The following is a 15,703-nucleotide window of genomic DNA, read 5'->3' as shown; positions in this document are numbered from 1 at the left end:
TAAGGAATAAACGAAGAATTTTAAGCCTCTCCAATGATTTTGAACTAAACGTTAAAAAGATTGGACTTAGAGGACTCTTTCATGTTTGCCATATAGAATAAGTGATAGGTACTATGCTTTAAAATTCAGAAATTATAATTACAGTTAAGAGTCAACTCTCCCTCTGAATGTGTTCAGATCTGTTTGCATAGACTACTAACTCCTGTAAGATTTCCTATCACTTATTTTATATAATACATGGATTGGGTACTATTGATTTATCTTGCAATCTTTGTTCATGATAAATCCCTTTATGATGCATTCATGTATCCCTCCAAAGTTTCTTGATCTTTATGGTGCATTGGTACAAGAAAATGGATAAATGACTTCTTTTTTGTCATCATGTCTTTTGAAATATTCCAACAAAAATTAAAGCACTTTTTTCTTTCTTTTAAGGTCTTTCTTACTGAATTTAGAGCATTTTTGTTTTGATCATATTTAAGATAGTCATAAATTGGTCATATGGCACTGTTACCCTTTAAAGAATGTGACTTTCAAATGGCTTTAGGCTTAAAAACTGTAAAGCTAGTCCTAATATAAAGTAAGAAAAATGTTTTTACTATGTTAGAGGTTGTTTATCATCATTTCCTTGGACAGTTTTATTTGTAAAATCCACATATAAATATGGACAGTGTCCTTTTTTCAAAATCTGTTTAATCAGGTCATCATTTAAACTGATTGAATTTATGACAAATTAGGGAAACTTAATTGAGCAATAAGAGTTTTCTAGATATTTATAGAAGTCTACAGGTAGTTGAAGTAACTATAGTAATTTTTTTTGTATTTTATAGCTGGGAGCTTTTTGTGCCACTTACCTATTGGTGTTTTGTTTGGTTTTTTTTTTCCAGAAAGATTAAAATTAATAGCTTTTAAAACCAACCTGTATGCTTTTAGTTCCCTTTGCTTCTAGCTTTATCAGGGCAAGTTTCTAAAACTGAAGGATGCTGGTAATGGTCCCTGGAGAATGGGTCAACAGTAGTACGCTTACTGTCATCGTCAGGTCCTAGCGAACTTTGCTTAGAAAGCAAATCCCAGGGTTCTTATCTTGGCATGGTGATTTTGAACCAGAAACTTACTGTCTCAAATGTTGACTTCAACTCTTTCAAAGTGACGAAGATGGATTAAATGATCAGAATCTTAATACTCCCTGATTCTGCTTTCAGTTTAAGCTGATAGTCTTTTAAGAATGGCTAACCAGCAGAATGATACGCACTTGGTGGTACTACGTAAAAGTTTGATAGATGTAATAATGATGGACCATCTGAATGTCATACAATAAAGTTCAAAAGGATAGTGAAGCATTCTAGCACTTTAGGAAACTTCTGGTATTTTCCTGATCAAACTTATTATAGAGACATAACTTATCATAGAAACCATCATGTGCGGAAACATTAAGTACAATTTTCATTTTTATATGCTTAGAAATATGAAGATAATTGACTATGCTACCTCGAATTTATATTTAATTCTAAGTTGAAAGTTTTTAAGATATTTTTCATCTGTCTCTATCCAGTCCAAACTCCTAATAAGCTATATGCTTGTGTTTCTTAAACTTGAGGACATTTTTTACAGGATTTCTTTTCTCAGCACTAAAAGCATATATTGGTGGCTATCAATATTGGTAGATCAAGATGGTTTCTGTATCTTAATATACATCTACTATGATTAACTTCCTTCAGATGATTTTTACTTTTAAAAAGATTATCTGATTCACTGCTTTTTGTTATTCAATGAAATTAAAGTAAAGTATAAAGCCTGTGCTATTAAGTATTTCTACCTAGTGACAAAATGCCACCTTTCTGGGGGGTTTTATTGCTTTTTAAATTTCTTTTTCTCAAACTATTTTTGCATTACTTGGCTCTTGTGAACCTACATTAGCCTCAATAAGTAGGTAGAAGCTTTTGCCACCATTAACAGAAAGATGAATTTTGACTTTGTCTTGTTTTCAGTCATTTCACTTTACCCATTGGCTGGGTCAGGGTTGGAATACCTAACTCCTAAACTAGCATCTCATTATACTACCCTGTCCCCTATCAAAATAAGGACATGGTGGTTTTCACCAGCAAGTGAGCACCATTTAGCAAAAAGCAAAACAAGAGTTTATAATATTCTAATTTCTAAATTTTTAATTTATTAATACTAAGAGTATTAGTACATCTTCTTAGAGACAATTTGAAATTAAAGTATGAACATGGTTGAAAGTTACTGTATTTCATTATTTTCATTTTGAAATGAAGAAACTGAAATTTTAGCATATAACAAAAACACATATATGAGTTCACAAAGTATAAAATACAGTAAAATAAACCAAGCTATTAATGCAAATTCAGACAGATTCTTGCCATATCAATTTCATACCTTCTTTGAAAAATTTCTCCTAGATTCAAAGACTTATTCTCCCAAACTGTTCATTACCAAAACTTTAGTAGTAAATAATTCAAAAGTCTACAATTATAACTTCCCAGATCTATGCCTTTGTAGCTTTACATTAAATATATTAAGCTGTTTATGCAGTTAACCTTTAAAATGTTTTGGAATCAGAACATTTTAATGAAGATTTTTTTAGTATGTGTGTAGGGGGAGAGATAGTACAGTATACTTTGTTTTTCAAAAGCCTAAAAGTAGTTTTCACCATTATTTCTTTTCTTCTTGGATAGGAGTGGATATACAATAGATGGCAAGAGAGTAAGGAATTGGAGAAAGGAAAATCTATTAGATAAAGTAGCTCTCTATATAAAAACATGTTTTTATTTCGTTTGCTCAGATATGCTTATGAGTAAAATTTTAGAAATCAAAAGTTTCTGTATTAAAAATTGAAAATTGGGCTTAAAAGCAAATAAGTCATTCTGAAATATTCCATTTTCTTGTGCCTTTAGACCTGATCAAAATAAGTTTTGAAAAAATTGGCATTAGACATTTTTATTAACATGTATTATTTTCTATAATAATTTCAAACTTTCTGTCTCTTTTGTCCATTTGTTTGTTTTGTTTTTTTTTCCCCCTCTGTTATTCATTTTTTTGTTTTAATTATTTTAAACTGGGACCTGTAGGTGGCAGTAGGGGAAATAGTGAAAGTGACCAATGGGGAGCATCTCCCAGCAGATCTCATCAGCCTGTCCTCAAGGTTAGAACCACTGAGTTGTACAGGATGTGTGTATGTGGATCCTCACCCTTCACCAGAAAGCAGCTTGCACCCAAAGATGGTTGAGCTTTGTATCTCTTCCTTGAAAACACAAACATTTTATACTTCTTGGTGATGGATATTTCACAGATGTTTCAAAGTCCTTTTATGAATACATTGTTGAATGATGTTCATCCCTCGAGTGGGCAAATTCAGCTCCTGTTGTTATCAACAGGAGTCGGAGTCCATGAGGCATGCCACTAAAGGTAGATTTTAATTTCCTATGCATCATTACTATATATTCATTTTAACAACTTGCCTAAATACTAAGGCTTCATTTAGTACCTCTCTAGGATACTGTTCTGAACAATGTTAAGATTTACATGAAAAACTGTTATTGAGAAATTTTTATAATTTTAAACATTTGTCATATATTTGAGATTTTGTACAAGTTCAGTAGAATCCCATAGCAGTTGTGGCTATAATTTGGGCTTGTAGGGCTTACAGAGGACCCTCTGCACAAAGCTGGATGTTGTACAGTTGATACTGCATGCTTTGGGATCAGTATTTATCCCACTTGTAACTCGTGACAAAGTGCACGTTACTCTGATCAACTTCAGCCGTCTACTAGTGTCTGTATTGTGATAAGCATCTTGTTTCATCTTTCCACTTACTAATCTAAAAGCCTGCTTTGCCTTTCGGTAGTCTGTGTTTTGAGTGTCATCATAATTTGCTGAAATAATAATTATCTAGCATGATTCCTTATCTGAGACTTCTTGCTGCCTTTTCATAACATTGTCAAGAACTCCTGCAAAAACAGTTTTTTTAAGAGATTAAGAATGTTCTGAATTTGGATATATGTTTTATTTACCCCATTTCAAAGAGAAACCAGCCATTTAACTTTCTACTTTGCTTGCCATTTAAGGTTCTAGAAAAGTGGTTTCATGGGAGAAAAAAAAGACCATTATTCTCATTTGATGTGAGAATGGCCTTGGCTATATTGATCAGTAGAAATTTAATGCTTTTCACTGTTAAAATATGGAATTGGCAATGGTCATTTAGCATTTGTCATCCTTCTGTATTATCAGAAGATATGTTTTATAACATTTTATAAACCATTTTTGAGTGTATACTTAAGTAAATTACAAATTGGGAGCAAGTGATAGAACTAAATTACTATTGTGACAGTAATAAAAATTAAAACCTTAATTGATAAAGTGAAAATATATATATCAAAAAACTTATCCAGTTGGGGAAAAAAGTATCAGCTTTATGGAAGAAGAAAAAAAAAAGCCCGTAGAGAAATTAAAGGACTTGTGAGTTTTCTTTAAAATGAATCTGTAAAATATTTGATTAATGACCACGAATTTCAGTATCTTTCACAAGTCTTCAAGCTGTAAAACTAAGCAGTGTGCTCATGTCTGAAACTCAGAATCTTCTGCTTTACACATGTATAAATTGGAAGTTGATTAGAAAATTCCAGGTGTTTGTGACTTAGAAATTTCTGTGAGTATACATACTTATCAGAAATTACATTCATAGTTACTATATGATGTTAATTGATTGGCTTTTCATATAAGCAAGTGCTGTTGAGATTGACTTAACTTCAAAATGCTTTTCCTTATAGTTGAGGATCAGATTTATACAACGAGGCTGCAGACTCACCTGGCTGTAGTTGCTGAGCAAGTAAAATTAGCACATGAAGGGGCAGATCACAGGACGTGCAGGGGAGCCTACCTGTGACAACACTGGAGAACGGGGCCCCTGAACACCAGCCACTGCACACTAAGCTTGACTAAAACACTCTGGTGGGGACCCATAGCGTGAACCTTCTAGGTTCAGGTCATGGCCAAGTTGGCTGATTTTTTGCTGCCTCACTAATCTCTGAAGCAACTCTAAAAAATAGAACAGAAAAAATAAGGGAAAGAAAGTGTATATCCACTTTCACTGTAAAATATGTTCATACAGTTTTTTAAAGTAGCCTTAAAATTTGAATATTATGGTCCACATAAGCCTATTCATCTTTTCTAAAGATGCAGTATCATACGACCCAAACGTGCAAATGCAAGTTTATAGAAGCAACAATCTGGAATTTTCTAATCCATCTCAATCAATTTACATGTGGGCTATGAGCATGAGATCTCACTTGATATTTTTGAGCTAAAGATATGACACAAAGCTGCTTTACATTTCAGATATAGTCTGTGTTGTGTCTATATGAGGAAAGATTTAAGTATAGTGTGACAAATCTAATTATTTACATAATCTTGAAGGTCAGTACTGATTGTTGTCAGGATATTGCTTTGGGGTCCTCTGGCTGAACATCTGATCCATGGGTTGTCATGCATGGGTTCTGCCTCGCAGCATTTTGTGGTTAGAATGAAAGATATCAAGAAACTAGGTAACTAAACCTTTGTTTACAATGAAAGGCTTCAGTGAGTCTAAGCATTTTAAATAAGTTATTATTATGGTTTCCTTCCCCAACTAAATCTTTGTGCTTTTCCGTTAAAAAAAAAAAAAAAAACAGTGAGCCCCAGGCCATGTGCTACATTGAAACATCCAACTTAGATGGTGAAACAAACCTGAAAATTAGACAGGTAAGATCAAATATCGGTTTATGGAATTATTACTGTTCTCTTACATGGAATTGAGAACTTTTTTGGAGAGGAAGAAAACTTTACTCTTCTAGGTTCTTCTGGCTGGTCTAAGAATGAAATTGACATGAGACATATTAACAGGAGAAAAATCAAATTTAATTTCATACATAATGGAATCCCACATACATGAGAGGCTCAAAGACAGAGATGCCAATCTGAGCTAAGTAATGGGAAGCCCTGAGGGTCATTTACAGGATGATAGGAAGAGCAGATGTTTGGTAATTAGATGTGTGTCCTGCCAGATGAATGGGCCCACTTTAAATAAAGTTTATCTCTTGCAATAACTCTTCTCTGGGAAAAACCCATAATTTAAGTTCTTTTAGATAGATAAGGGATGGACAGTACTTTCTCTTGAACCCTCAGGATCTCCACTGCCTTTAGCTCAAAATAATAATCATACAAAAGTGAAACATTTTTGAGTTTTGTTCTGAACCCCTATAGCTTTATTACTGAATATTATTGTCTTGAGTTGAGGCAGTTCTGTTCACTTGCAAGTCTTCTCTCATTGAGCCACAATGAAGTGGTTTTATAAACTGGAAGAGTTAAGTATTATGGAAAATTCAGTTTTACTTGCCTAATTAAATATGATTCATCAGATAAGAACGATTTTGTAATATTTTTAATATTTTATGTAAAAATCAATACTCTGATGATAATATTAGTCGTTCTAAGTACTTTTACATGTGTTAGCTTGTTTATTTTTCCCTTTTACCTGGCCCATATTTGGTTTTGCCATATGTAAAAGATTCCTAAAGGCTCCCTAATCTCAGAGAATTGGTTAGATTTCTGTATTTATTTCTCATATCTTTCCTAATAGAAAGTCACTGTAAGGTTTTAAAGTTTTAAAAGGGACATTAAAGAAAGTATCCTCTTGGGTTCTAGACAAATGGTGAAAATGACGTGGGAACTCTGGGTTGTGGTGGAAGCAGAGGCTCATCACAGCACCTGAACTCAACCTGCCACGGGAAGTGAAGGCTGCTCAGTGCCCGCCAATGCTTGGTGGACAGAGGGAGAAACTGTTTAGGAGTTTTCCTCCTCCATGGCCTGAAAGAATAAAAACATAACTACTCTCTTGGCATAGATTCTAGTTGTCTTACATTCCCTTTCTGAGATTCAGCAGACAGATTTAGACTGCATAATGCTAAATATCTTATTTTTGGAAGCAAACAGTTCTTTGAAGACTTTAATTCAAAATATCCTTGCAGACTAGTTTATAATCTCTCTAAGATATTTTAGAATTTTCACAAAATCTGCCCTGTTCTCCTAAATACCTACGTTCAAAGAAAAACCTATTGCAAGTTGAGAGGAAGATATCTGCTAGTTTTGATCTGACAAAGAGAGGGGGGAATAATTGTTCTAAAAGAGTGGGATCTCTTAGATTTTAAGATGTGGATGAATTATTCAGAATTCCCTGCTCCCTCCCACATACAACTTATTTAATATACTCTATGCTAATTTACAAATTTCTAAACAGGGCTTACCAGCAACATCAGATATAAAAGACATTGACAGTTTGATGAGACTCTCTGGCAGAATTGAGTGTGAAAGTCCAAACAGACATCTCTATGATTTTGTTGGAAACATACGGCTTGATGGACACAGGTATGTAAATTGGTCTTCATAAAAACACACAAGTCACTCTGCTGTAGGGTATTACTGAAATAGGTACATATTTTCTTATTCTCTAAGTTTGACAACGCAAACTCTCTTTCTTAAGCATTTTGTATTACTTCTACCCAGAGTTCTTTTGTGAAAGTGCTCTTAACCCTGTACACCTCATACAGCTGAAGGCTTCCGAGGGTTCCTGTCAGCCGAGGAGTTGGATATTTTCCTGGATATGCCAGGCTTCTGGCACATTGTTAAGTGGTTTCTTCTTTGGCCAGAATCCTTATAGACTTAGCCATTCTCTATGACCTGGGTCCTTTCCTGGAATCTCTAATGCCTCGAGGAGTTCAGACTCTGCCCACAGGGGTTCGTTGTGCTGGATAGTTTCTTCTCTTCTCTGTGTAACTGCATTTGCCCTTTTCTAGGCCATTTTATCTGTAGTCACCTTTATACCTGCCTCCTGCCATTCTCCATCCCCTTCTTTTCCCCTCCTGTTTCCTGCCTCTTCCCTCATCCAGTCACCCTGTACCCAGGAGGCCAGGTCAGTTGCAGATGTTAAGGAGATGCAATGGAAAAAGCAGACAAATCTGCCTGACCTTGAGAAACAACTTTCTTGCAGTAAGGGAAGGGCAAACAGACCAACAATAAAATGACAAGAAATTTTTATACTGTGTTAGAAAGTGATAAATGCTTTTGAAAAAATTACCCAGGACAAGACAGATTGGGAATTCTTGGGAGGGAATCACTTTTAGTTAATATGGCTGCAGGAAGGCAAATATTGCTTCATTGAGAAGGTAACATTGAGGCAAAGGTGAATAGGAGATAAAGAAGTCAGTATTTGAATATCTGAAGGGAGATGATTCTAGATAGAGGGAATAGAAAGTACAAATTATCAGCTGTATGGTTACATCATTGGAAAGAAGGAGAGTACCTGGATTGATGATGGTATGTCATTGATGCCAGCGTGGTTGGAGTGGAATGATTGAGGGAGAGGGTAATAGAAGAACAGGGAGGTAATAGTGGGCCAGGTCATACTAGGCTTTGTATGTCATTGTAAGGGTGTTACCCTGAGTGAAGTGGGGATCAGCTGGCATTTTTTGAGGGGCAATATCAGCTGTTTGGTTGTGGACCTAAAAAGTTTGTAATGTCCAAACAGAGATATCAGGAGGCAGTTTAAACACATATGCCTGAAATTCGGGATAGAGGTCCAGATTCATGAGACAAATCTAAGAGTATTTGGCATAGATATTTAAAGCCATGGGATTGGAAGAAATCACCGAGGATGAACGGGTACAATTAGAAACGTGGGGAGGGCTGTCTTAGGACAGCATGAAGACTGAGAGGAGGGACTGGCAAAACAGACTGTGATCAAATTGGTAGCATAGAAACCAAGAGAGTGAAGAAACCCATATCAAGGCAGACAGGTGACTGAAGACAATGAAATCAAGTACAGTGAGTCTGAGAACCTACATCTGGATTTAGCAAGTGAAAATCCTTGAGCTCTGTTAGGACTGGTAGATCCTGATGAGAGTTAGTTTGAGATAATGGAAGGAGTTAAAAAATAGACAACTTTTTCAAGGAGTTTTGTTACGAAGGGGAGCAAAGAAATGAGGCAGAACTTAGCAGGAAGAGCGGGGTCTCCTCTGCCTCCCTTCTTTTCTAGTGGGCATTTGGAGTGGCCAACTAAATGTAGCTAAATGCTCTAGCTCACCCCGCCAGCCTGAGAGACTATCAGTGTTTTCAGTATTTTGTAGTTCCAGTATTATAGTATTGGAAACATAAAGGACAATTGAATACCCTGAACAGATCCACCAGTCTTCCTGTAAGTTTTGAAGTAATTATATATTGTTCTAAATTTTTCAGAGTGATCTTTCCATGAATATATGGTTATAGACTAATGATAGATTTGGCCATTTATGCAAGTAAAGTTTCTGTAGTCTGATGTTCCTAACTGGCCAGCTTCCATTTCTTATCTGTTCCCCAGCAAATCGATGCCAAGCAAATGCATACAGCGAAGGAGAAACCTTATATGATGGTGCCAAGATTTGGGGTGCAGATAGAATTTATATAATATGCTTCAATTTACATGAAATGTGGACATAGATTTTCCATATCTTTGTGTTTGTAGCACATTTGACTTTTACAGTAATTACCTAGTATTCTCAGAGCCCCTTTAGTTTGGAATGAATGTATTTTGATCATATTAAGGATAAAGGTCATTGTTTATTGCTAGGAACTTCAGAATTCCAGCTCTGATGAAAACTAATAACCAATTCTTATTGAGTCCTTGTAATAAAAGTAGTTTTTGCTTTTGTAGAGTTTGTCTCTCATTCCAGTCAATCTATACCACAAATGCTGAGCTGACAGTTGCCAGGTCATACCCGTAGATACATGAGAAACAGTTGGCATTTATGTGCCCTAGCGCATAATCCAGCAACTTCTGAAGTGCTCCCCAAACTTTAAAATGGGTCTGAAAGTCATGTTGTTTTGCATAAGGAATGAGTTATAGTTGCTGTGTTCTTTTCTTAAGTTGGAATACAAATTCCTAAGGGTGTACTCACTGAAGTAGATGGCTTCAAGAGCTGTTATTACCCACCCATCTGGGTTGATTTCAGCTGAGCCAGTGACATTTCTGTAGCTCCTAAAAGAAGGTCCCAGCCCCAAACTACAACTGGATCCCCTACTGGATTATAAAGTCTCACCAGCAATGAAAGCTTCAGTCTCACTTTGCTTCTCTGACAAACAAATTCTGTGTTTCTGGAGACTTTTCTTGGGGAAATGGCTTCCTCTTTCTTCTGGAAGGTTTTTTTTTTTATGAATTTTTCATTATATTTGACCTTTTTTGATTTTTTTTTAATCAGTAAAGTGAAGAATAATAATAGGAATCTTTGAGTCATTAAATTTTATGTAGTACATTTCCATTAAGAATCCCACTGTATTTGTGATAGCTTGTACCGTTGTGATAGCTCTGTGAGAGGTTGTATTAATTAACCAACAACTTACCATAGTGGGTAGCTTTGCAAAAAATCCACAAAAGACCCAGCTTGACCCTTATTCACAAAAAAATGTGGCTTAAGTCCTATGGACTGAAGAATCTCAATTTCCTGTCATTTCAAAGGACTGTTTAAGACTTTCAGATGCTACCATTTATTGAAAATCTGTTTCCAGTTCTCAGAAAACTGATCTTCAAATACAATAAATGAATGGTCTAGAGATTTTAATACAAACTTAATCTCTGGATGGGGGGTTGTGGATGGCAATACAAAGTATCTGATGAGATCCACACATTTTCTTACCTTGTGTATTTTTTTTTGTACCTTTATTTTACACAAGCTATTTTTAACTTGAAGGAAGGTGAGGGAAGGGAAACAGATCCCCTAATCTTACCACTCCTAAATATCTCAGAAACCTAAATGGACTTGCTAAATCAGGAAAAGTCTTCAACAGTCTTGAGAATGAGCCTCTGAATTCCATACAGAAAATTATTCTTATTGGTAGGAAAATTACTTCTGTTCTAAAAATAAAGTAAGAATGAAAGGGGTTATTGTCATAACAGAAACTTTCTTAGAACTAGATAGTGGCTGTAGAGTTCTTAAGCATTTGGGGAAATGTCATTTCTAATGTCAACATAATCTGTCATAGCACTGTTCCCCTGGGAGCAGACCAGATTCTTCTGCGAGGTGCTCAATTGAGAAATACACAGTGGGTTCATGGAATAGTTGTCTACACTGGACATGACACCAAGCTAATGCAGGTGAGGTTTTTATCTATGAAAACCTTAAGGACCTAGGTGTTTTCAAAATTACTGTCTGTAGCTCTCCATGCTATAGTCCTAATACATGCAGTGGACCATCTGTTATTGATACTTGAGCCCTACACTCTGCATCTAGATCTCATTCTTCAATGGGTGGGGCTGTGAAATGGCTTACTCCATGCAAGAACACTAGAAGGTTCCACCAGAGATCACCAATGCATGAACACCTGATGATTTTGTATATCAGTCCATTGGCAGCATTTACTAACAATTGCAGTGATTGGCAAAAGTTGTCTGTTTAATGATGAGTGCTCTGCATTAAAGCGTTTATCTTATAATTTTATTACAATAATCAAATTTTAGAATTTATTTTATTTTTTTAAATAGAATTGAAAGAAAAACTTGTGAGTCAGATGTTGACTACTTTTTCACAGCATTTTTATGTGAAACCATTTTTAATCAGCTTTAATCCTGGCACTTATAATGTTTACACAGGACTGTGGGTGCTCCTTCTCGACATTAAGACATCATGAGTGTTCAATGGTTACATGAGTGTGGAAAATTCATTCTTAAGATACTAAATGAAAATCTGCTTTCGGGCTGATAACTCTGTTCCTTGTAAAGGCACAAAGATGTTATCCACAGGCAAGCAGGACTGCTGTTAATGATTCTCGATAGCCAGCGCTACTTAGATTACTGCTGTGCTAAGTACAACAGTTACTAAATACCATCAAAAAACCTGGAAACCAGAGTGTCTTCATGGTCTGGAATTTCCACATCTCTGGCTATGGGTCATAGGTCACCTTCTCTGCCTCTCTCTGGGAGCTGAAATGCTAGAGGTCTTCTTCTACCCTGTTTGCTTAGGTTGTTGCATCTTACCTGCCACAGTGCGAAAGCTATGTCTTCAAAAGGCATGTTATTTCCTTCTCTTCTTTCTTGTTGTTTTATGTCGTAGAAAAAGGACTGCATGATGTAGTACAGGAAAAGAGGTGGTTAGCTTGTGACAGCTTATTACATCTGATTGTTTTCTGCATAAATCTCATGTGTTGAATTGTATGTAGATTTTGAGTTGTGACTTTGTCATGCTCACCAAAATACTGGATACACATTACTAGATTATTTGTACACATTGATTACTACTCATCTTTGTTTTCTTTTTACAGAATTCAACAAGTCCACCACTTAAACTCTCAAATGTCGAAAGGATTACAAATGTACAGATTTTGATTTTATTTTGTATCTTGATTGCCATGTCTCTTGTCTGTTCTGTGGGCTCAGCCATTTGGAATCGAAGGCATTCTGGAAGGGACTGGTATCTCAATCTAAACTGTGAGCATTGAAGTGCTTATTGTACTTATTTTTACTTTCATAAAAACAAGTGTTTGTTTCACAACTGATTTTGGAATTTCCTGTTTCTAAAAAGAAAACTTTGTTGCCAAGATAACAGGACATCTAATCTTTATTTTTCAGTGCCCTTTCCAGTAAAAGTTAAGTAAAATGTTACAATCTCTAAAATTTCAGAATCCTAAAAAATATAGTGGTTACTATAAAATAGTTATATTATTAATGTTATTTTAAATGTATTGATTTCTTTTATTTTTAACACAAGTGGTTATATAGCTGTCTGGTAAAGAAAGTAGATTGAATATATTTAAATCATCAAAAAGTATTTTACATGTTTTTAAATGTTTAAGGTACTTTCATTTGAACTCATAACTGCAGTGAGTTCTGTGTTGATAATCATCTTTTTTTAGGGAAAGTACTATTAGTTTCCTTTTCTAGCATTTCCCTTTTTACTGAATATTTCTGGGAAATAAGTTTACATTTCCTTTTGGTGAGCACTTGACCAATAAATACTTAAGTTCCAAGACTGTGTAAACAAATTCAAGTAAAATTTTATGTTAAAAGATATTTTTTCTGTTTTTTTTTTCTTTATGATATTGATTTAGCCTTGTAGTTATTTCAAGGGTCTTGATTTTTAATAAGTCATTGGTTTGCTGTTTCAACATTAGAACTGCTAAGACTACCGTCATTTTCTTTCTTCATATACTTTACAATTTATCTGGGACAACTGTTTTATTTACATTATTAAAGAATAAGAATATAATTTACCTAGGGTTCAGACCTACGCTGTTTTTGCTATTTGGGTTGGTTTTGCTGCTGTTATTTCGTTTGTTTGCTTTTAAGACATCTTTCAAGTTAGAAATGCTTTGCAAAAATTTGTTCTACCCAGTTGAGATTCTACCTCAACTAATCTGTCTAAACTTCTACGTCCCTAATACTTCATGTTTGGAATGAGTTTGAAATATTTGGTGGCACTTTCTCTTTTTAGTACCATTATGCAGTTCTTAATAGGGTTCACAACATCTTGAATATAAATAATGCTATTCCATCTTGAAGACTGTATTTGATAATATGAATATGTTATCAGCACAGTGTCCCTGTCCAACTTTCTAGATATATAATATGAAAAATTCTTATTATGCTAAAATTCTGGTTAATACAAATAAAATGTAAAACTGTAAATGACCTTTTTTCTACCTCCCCCAATAGATGGTGGTGCTAATAATTTTGGACTGAATTTCTTGACCTTCATCATCCTTTTCAATAACCTCATTCCTATCAGCTTGCTGGTGACATTAGAAGTGGTGAAATTTACCCAGGCATACTTCATAAATTGGGTAAATATGAATTACTATTGTTCTTCATTATGCTCAACATACATTTTTGTCTTTTCTTTCTTGATAGGATCTTTTGATCTTTCAGAAAAAATATCTTATTTATACCTTACTTTTTATTGACTACATTTCAAAATATTTATAAGCCTAATTATAATCTAACGGTAACAAATTTCATTTGACATGTGAAAATTGTAACAGAATCTCTCATGTCAGAATCACACAAGTTTACAGACCAGACATGCTCGAGAAAAATAGGTCTGTGGTTGAGGAAACCCATAGGGTTTAGAGTTAAAAACAGTAGATTTTAGTTCTAATTCTGTAATACACTAGCTGTATGAACTTTGCCAAGCTGCCTGACCTCTTTGAGACTTGTTTTCTTGGCCAGTCACATGGGAATAGTAAAACAAGCTTTACTTGCATCTCACAATATTTATATAGATCAAGGGACTCTTGTGACATAGCAGACAACATTATAAACAATTGAGCACTATAGAAATAATGTTATTAACTTCTCACAGCAACCAGGTTGTCTATCATGTTTTAATTCATCTTTGTAGTTTATTTTTCTACACTATGAACAGTTTCAGCTGTGCTTGAATTTGTATTCTTAATTTTTTTTCTTATTTTTTTCTAATCTTAGAGAAGTGTTCTAGACATCTGTTTCCTAAGTATTTTGTTTATAAAATGTTACTCTTCTTCAACTAAATTTCAGTTATTTTCACCAAAGTTAAAATTAATAAATTTATGTAAATTAAGTCTTTAAACATAATCTACCAGAAAGTATAATTTTTTATTTTGAGAAATTTTAGTATCTTTTGATTTTTCAATCATTTGAAAGTCTTTCAATATGAACAATATTAAGATTTTTAAAATATGCTACTTTTGCAACTGTTCATTGTCTTTCCAATGGTGAATGATCCACTTCAACCTTTCATCTCTAATTCATTGGTAAAGATCAGTTTAATTTAGAAATCTGAAGTGAGTTGGAGGCATAGCTCAATTTGTTACTGAAAAAATTATATAATAAAATTTGTATAAGTACAATAAAAACTTATTGAAGGTTTTCTACATATAGAAACAAGTAGCTCATTATGAAAATCAAATAACTAGTCACTTTTTTAAATTTGGATTTTCAAAAGTAATATTTGTTTCAAATAATTACATAATTTTAGTTTTGAATGAACCTAGAAGGCTTATGTTTTTCAACTGCTTTTCTGATATACAGAGATTTTTCTGACATTCCTGACAGATAGTCTCGTACCAAGCAGCTTCTTCCTTGGGTGAAAATGAGATGAGTAACTGCCTTCCTTTTCTTCTGGTTCTTCCCAATTGATCTTTTATGAAAATGGCTAATCTTGTTTCCAGATGACAACCTTACAAAACATTTGAACTTGGCTACCATGCCTATTCTATCATCCCCACCCCCAACTAAATATTCTCTGTCTCCTTCCAATTCTTCATTTGACATAATTTCCATCTCAACCCTGTTGTGGTCACCACTCTCTAAACATTGCCCATATTTGTTTACTATCCTTCTTTAAACGAGGTGCCTATTCCAGAACTGGTGTTGATTAGCCTGAAGTACAGATGCAGGGAAGATCAGATTTGGTCCTTTCATTTGACATATGAATCAGTAAACCCTGGTTTTGTCAATAAAAACCCTGGCTTGTATATACTTTATTTTCAAGTATATACAGTGTAAGAAGGAATTTGGTCAAGACAGTACAACAAGATGGAATTCCTTTGGTAATTTTTTTCAGGGATTTGAAGTCTTAATTATTTGAGCAGTGTTTAGTTACTGTTATTTTAGCTCACATAAAGCATTGTGTCAGACACTAGAGGAGGC

General features: G+C 34.5%; 1 protein-coding gene across 5 annotated transcripts in view; it reads left to right on the top strand.

Moving 5' to 3' along the window:
• Nucleotides 1-15,703, top strand: part of ATP8A1 (ATPase phospholipid transporting 8A1) — a 234,308-nt gene that overhangs the window by 60,279 nt on the left and 158,326 nt on the right. For 3 of the 5 annotated variants that reach the window (XM_055588436.1, XM_055588438.1, XM_055588441.1), the window contains 6 exons: nt 3,090-3,163; nt 5,688-5,757; nt 7,292-7,419; nt 11,065-11,176; nt 12,340-12,505; nt 13,730-13,857. In XM_055588436.1, the coding sequence (XP_055444411.1) occupies nt 3,090-3,163; nt 5,688-5,757; nt 7,292-7,419; nt 11,065-11,176; nt 12,340-12,505; nt 13,730-13,857 (678 nt within the window). The remainder of the gene's footprint in view (nt 1-3,089; nt 3,164-5,687; nt 5,758-7,291; nt 7,420-11,064; nt 11,177-12,339; nt 12,506-13,729; nt 13,858-15,703) is intronic. The other 2 variants (XM_055588440.1, XM_055588437.1) reach the window with 1 other exon arrangement.

The sequence above is a fragment of the Bubalus kerabau genome, chromosome 7, assembly GCF_029407905.1.
Source record: "Bubalus kerabau isolate K-KA32 ecotype Philippines breed swamp buffalo chromosome 7, PCC_UOA_SB_1v2, whole genome shotgun sequence".
In the NCBI taxonomy this organism is placed as follows: domain Eukaryota; kingdom Metazoa; phylum Chordata; class Mammalia; order Artiodactyla; family Bovidae; genus Bubalus; species Bubalus kerabau.
This window is presented reverse-complemented; position numbering and strand designations above follow the sequence as displayed.